This window comes from Hyla sarda, chromosome 2 (assembly GCF_029499605.1).
Source record: "Hyla sarda isolate aHylSar1 chromosome 2, aHylSar1.hap1, whole genome shotgun sequence".
NCBI lineage: Eukaryota > Metazoa > Chordata > Amphibia > Anura > Hylidae > Hyla > Hyla sarda.
In genome coordinates, this window is record NC_079190.1 from 398,139,675 (window position 1) to 398,145,721 (window position 6,047).

At 43.9% G+C, this 6,047-nt stretch overlaps 1 protein-coding gene across 1 annotated transcript; it reads left to right on the plus strand.

Annotated features, from left to right (window-relative positions):
- The first annotated feature begins 955 nt into the window (after positions 1 to 955).
- Positions 956 to 4,466, plus strand: LOC130358004 (protein spinster homolog 1-like). Its single transcript, XM_056560793.1, has 2 exons — positions 956 to 1,072; positions 2,868 to 4,466. Exon 2 carries the CDS (start codon positions 2,893 to 2,895, stop codon positions 4,405 to 4,407), a length of 1,515 nt encoding a protein of 504 aa, XP_056416768.1. The 5' UTR covers positions 956 to 1,072; positions 2,868 to 2,892; the 3' UTR covers positions 4,408 to 4,466.
- Positions 4,467 to 6,047: the final 1,581 nt, after the last annotated feature.

Here is a 6,047-nt window from a genome sequence, read left to right on the forward strand (position 1 = left end):
TGGAATACCCCTTTAAGTCCCAGGATGCCCTTGGTCCTAGTGGGGTTAAAAGGTCAAAAGATTAAAATATATAAACTAAGAAGACACTGTGAAGTACGGGGATATACTCGGCAGGCCTGGAGAAATATTTTTCTAAAAGATGTTTTTATGTACTTGATGTATTTCTAGGTGTATATTAATATATATATATATATATATATATATATATATATATATATATATATATATATATATATATATATGTCAAAGAAGAAAGCAGCACTCCTAAAGCGTGAGTAGGTCCCTCCAGCTAGGGTCCGGGTCCAGGTCCTGCATACGTAGTTCCAAGGAAAATGCTGTGGCACTCAAGGTATGGTGAAAAAATTAAAACTATTTATTCATCCCAAATGTGCAAAGAGCAACGTTTCAATGGTCTCACACCATCATTATCAAGTGGCTTGATAATGATGGTGTGAGACCATCGAAACGTCGCTCTTTGAACATTTGGGATGAATAAATAGTTTTCATTTTTTCACCATACCTTGAGTGCCACAGCATTTTCCTTGGAACTATATATATATATATATATATATATATATATATATATATATATACACACACACACACAAATCAAAAAATATGTTGCAGTCTCTTGTAATACCTTTTTTATTGGACTATCAGAATTTTGTAGAGACAAGCTTTCAGGATTCCTCCCTTTATCAAGTCCAATAGTCAAGGACTAATGATCAAAGGACTTTATAAATTATCAGGGAGGAATCCCGAAAGTTTGTCTCTACAAAATTCTGTTAGTCCAATAAAAAAGGTATTACAATCTGCATCACTGGACTAATATGGCTACTCACATTTACTATACAGATATACACATACCTGAAGATGGTTTAGAACCCTGTGATGTCACACATGCTTGTGATGATGTCACCGTAAGCTGTACAAGGAGGTGCGCGCCGGCTGCAGTCTCTTCAGTGTGTTTTGCATTCACAACCTGTGGTGCAAAGTGTTTGTTAGAGAGTTTCTATTTGCGATAGAGAATTCAAGATTTTGACCGTTCCTTGTCTGAAGAGAGAACCACAAGGTAAGTCTCAGCCTCTTCTATTCATACATACACAGGGCTTTTTGTTTGACAGTTTTTTTTTATTGTTGTTGCTTTTTTTTTTTAGCAAAAAAAAACCAAGAAATTAATTTCCAAAAGAAATAACAAAAGTTATATTTCTCATAGCATTGTGACAATACTTGGCTTAGACATTAAACATAATAAAACGCACAGATAGTATCATGACCAGAGCTTTTTCTTGCAAAACTGTTAAAATGCAATTATGCCCAAAAAAGCCCCCAAGAAAAAGAGTCCTAATTCATGAAGTTCTAAAAGATATAAGTCTATGAGAAAGATTTGGTGGTGTAGTAAAAGAATGACAGAAAGATTAGGGCAGAAATATAATAGTATATAATAGTATTCTGTGTACTAACAATAGAAATACTCTGGGTACTCCGAAAGGGAAAATTTTCAAATCAACTAGTGGCAGAAAGTCATATAGGGGACGGATAGATCCCAATGAGGTGGGGTAGGTTCATTATTAGTAAATGTATATAGCAGGATAGCCCAATTGTATCTACAGTATGAAGTTCACATGGCCCAGTGACCATTCAGCCAAGCCCTTATAATCCGCCATTACTAGGACAGATTAAGGGTTATCAGATATTACTATGACCGGAGAGGTTCAGGTTTATCAGATATTACTAGGACCGGACAGGTTCAGGGTTATCAGATATTACTAGGACTGGACAGGTTTAGGGTTATCAGATATTGCTAGGACCGGACAGGTTTAGGGTTATCAGATATTACTAGGACCGGACAGGTTCAGGGTTATCAGATATTACTAGGACCGGACAGGTTCAGGGTTATCAGATATTACTAGGACCGGACAGAATCAGGGTTGTCAGATATTACTAGGACCGGACAGGTTCAGGGTTATCAGATATTACTAGGACCGGACAGGTTCAGGGTTATCAGATATTACTAGGACCGGACAGGTTCAGGGTTATCAGATATTACTAGGACCGGACAGGTTTAGGGTTATCAGATATTACTAGGACTGGACAGGTTCAGGGTTATCAGATATTACTAGGACCGGACAGGTTCAGGGTTATCAGATATTACTAGGACCGGACAGGTTCAGGGTTATCAGATATTACTAGGACCGGACAGGTTCAGGGTTATCAGATATTACTAGGACCGGACAGGTTCATGGTTATCAGATATTACTAGGACCGGACAGGTTCAGGGTTATCAGATATTACTAGGACCGGACAGGTTCAGGGTTATCAGATATTACTAGGACCGGACAGGTTCAGGGTTATCAGATATTACTAGGACTGGACAGGTTCAGGGTTATCAGATATTACTAGGACCGGACAGGTTTAGGGTTATCAGTTATTACTAGGACCGGACAGGTTCAGGGTTATCAAATATTACTAGGACCGGACAGGTTCAGGGTTATCAGATATTACTAGGACCGGACAGGTTTAGGGTTATCAGTTATTACTAGGACCGGACAGGTTCAGGGTTATCAAATATTACTAGGACCGGACAGGTTCAGGGTTATCAGATATTACTAGGACCGGACAGGTTCAGGGTTATCAGATAATACTAGGACCGGACAGGTTCAGGGTTATCAGACATTGGTAGCCTCAGGGAAGACGTCTCCATATAAAACACTTATAGAGAAGCGTCTTCTACTGAGGCTGCGATGGTCTTAGTGTTATCTTGTGGTTCTGTGCTGGACATTTCTGCTCTGTATGAAGGATCTATTGTATAATGACAGGAATGATGACATGTTGTCTAATGTGTTCACTTATCTCTCTCTCTCTAGTGTTTTCAGGCTCTGACCTGTGACCATGGCCTCTCCACAAGATCCATTGCTGAAGGAGGAGGAAGAAGCAATGGAGGACCATAGTGATATGGATGTAGAAAAGGGCGATATCCCTGAGAGGCAGAACCTGCCATCTCTAAGCGTGATGTCCACCGCACGTTCCATCATCACCGTAGTGATCCTCGCCTTTGTTAATTTGCTCATCTATGCAAATCGCTCCAGCGTGGCGGGGGTGCTGCCTTATATACAGAAAGCATATGACACCAATGCTAGTCTGTCCGGCTTATTGAATACATTGTTCATTGGAAGCTACGTGCTGGTCGCACCAATTGCTGGATATTTGGGCGACCACTGTAATAAGAAATATACTGTTTGCACAGGAGTCATCGTTTGGCTGAGCATGACACTTACCCTGTCATTCATCCCTGACGGGTATTTCCTGCTCTTCCTGCTGACGAGTGGACTGGTTGGAGCCGGAGAGGCGACTTTCTGCACCATCGCCCCCTCCATCATTGCAGACCTTTTTACAAGTGACCAGCGGACCCGCATGCTGAACGTGTTTTACTCCGTCATACCTGTAGGCTGCGGACTAGGATACATCATCGGGCCCAAAGTGACTGATGCAGCAAGGGGCGATTGGCACTGGGCATTTCGGGTCACCCCTGGCCTGGGCCTCATAGCTGTAGCTTTGATGATTTTGGTCACAAAGGAGCTTCCAAGAACGACTACAAACGGGAAGAAGAACAACAAATCCCAGAAGTTTGCCAAATGGGCGACAGATCTGAAAAAACTATTTAAAAATCGAAGCTTCATGTTAACCACCATGGGATCGACAGCTGTATCCTTCATAGTGGGAGCCATAGGTGTATGGAGTCCGTCATACCTGACCCACGCACGAACACTCCTACAAAAGAAGGACCCTTGCCGTACTGAACCGTGTGACTATCACGACATCCTAATATTTGGTGTGGTTACAGTCGTTTCCGGCATTCTGGGAGTTGTAGCAGGGACGGAGATAAGTAAAAGATATCGCAAATCCAACCCACGGGCGGACCCGCTTGTGTGTGGATGCGCGATGATGCTCTCCGCCCCTTTTCTTCTGTTGGCATTGACTTTTGGCAACATCAGCCTTGTTGCCACCAACATCTTCATCTTCATCGGAGAGACGCTTCTGTCAGTAAATTTCACCCTCATATCTGACATTATACTAAAAGTAGTAACTCCGTGGAGGAGATCTTCAGCCCTGGCCGTGCAGATGACAATCTATCACCTCCTAGGTGACGCCGGCAGCCCGTACCTCATCGGCCTGATATCTGACACCTACGAACGAGGATATGCCAAATCCCCTCTTCTGAAATACCGCAGCCTGGAGTATGCCCTCATGACCTGCACCATAATGGCAGTCATCGGAGGGGCCTTCTTCGTGGCCACGGCCCTATATATAGAGAGGGACGAAAAAGAAGCAGAGATGGAATCAGAACCTCCGTCATCCTCCTCCTCCTCACTGCTTCCTGCCGATGAGGACCGCGCTTCAGACTGAGGAAAAGTCATTGCTTACCTTTATCTCGTTTACTTCATTAAAAAAAAATTAAGAAAAAAATAACTGCATTTGTTCTATGTTCCACTTTACCCCTTATTCTCTACCCAGGGGCGGACACAGACAGCAGAGGGCCCTTGTGCAAAGAATGTGCCTGTGCCCCCCCCCCCCAAACATCAATTGTTCAGCACCCCACCTCCATGTGTCACTTACTCAGGTGGACTCCCATATGTCACTTGCTGTATAAGTTTCTAATTATTTATTAAGGCCTCCCATATGCCACAGCTCATTCAAGCCCCCCACATTAGGTAGCATAGATTCCCAACATTAGGTAGCATAGATTCCCCACATTAGGTAGCATAGTTTCCTCACATTAGGTAGCATAGTTTCACCACATTGGGTAGCATAGATTCCCTACATTAGGTAGCAGTTTTCCCACATTAGGTAGCATAGTTTGCCCACATTAGGTAGCATAGTTTCCCCACATTAGGTAGCATAGTTTCCCCACAATAGGTAGCACAGATTCCCCACATTAGGTAACATAGTTTCCCGACATTAGGTAGCATAGTTTCCCCACATTAGGTAGCACAGATTCCCCACATTAGGTAACATAGTTTCCCCACATTAGGTAGCATAGTTTCCCCACATTAGGTAGCACAGATTCCCCACATCAGGTAACATAGTTTCCCCACATTAGGTAACATAGTTTCCCCACATTAGGTAGCATACTTTCCCCACATTAGGTAGCATAGTTTCCCCACAATAGGTAGCACAGATTCCCCACATTAGGTAACATAGTTTCCCGACATTAGGTAGCATAGTTTGCCCACATTAGGTAGCACAGATTCCCCACATTAGATAACATAGTTTCCCCACATTAGGTAGCATAGTTTCCCCACATTAGGTAGCACAGATTCCCCACATTAGGTAACATAGTTTCCCCACATTAGGTAGCATAGCTTCCCCACATTAGGTAGCATACTTTCCCCACATTAGGTAGCATAGTTTCCCCACATTAGGTAGCACATATTCCCCACATTAGGTAACATAGTTTCCCCACATTAGGTAGCATAGATTCCTCACATTAGGTAGCCAAAGCCCCCCCAAACACACAGACAGACACAGACACACACAGAGACACACTTACCTGCCCTGCACAGCGCTTCTCCTCTCCGGCAGCGGCCTGACGAGTGACGTCACTGAGGTCCTCCTGAGCGGGTCTGCAGAAGTACGTCACTTGTGCGACGTCCCTCGTCAGACCCCGGTCGGTCAGAGGCAGACCCACTGTCTAAAGTGCCCGCTGCGCTATTATACCCCGCAGCTGCTTTAGAACAGTGAGCAGCGGCGGCGCCAACCCTACCATGAACCTACTAGGCACACAAAAAAAGGGGGCAGTAAAATGCCGCCCCTGAAAAGTGCCACCTGGGACTAATGGTCCCACCGGGTCCCATGGTAGGGCCGACTAGAGGCGGCTTTAGACTTTGTAAGGCCTTAGGTGAAACTTGAACATGAGGCCCTGCTTTATTTTCTGCTAAAATTACATGGTGGTCCAGCTGTGAGATGGTTATACTGTGACATCACTGTGTATTATCCCTGTACTGTGACATCACTGTGTATTATCTCTGTACTGTGCCATCACTCTG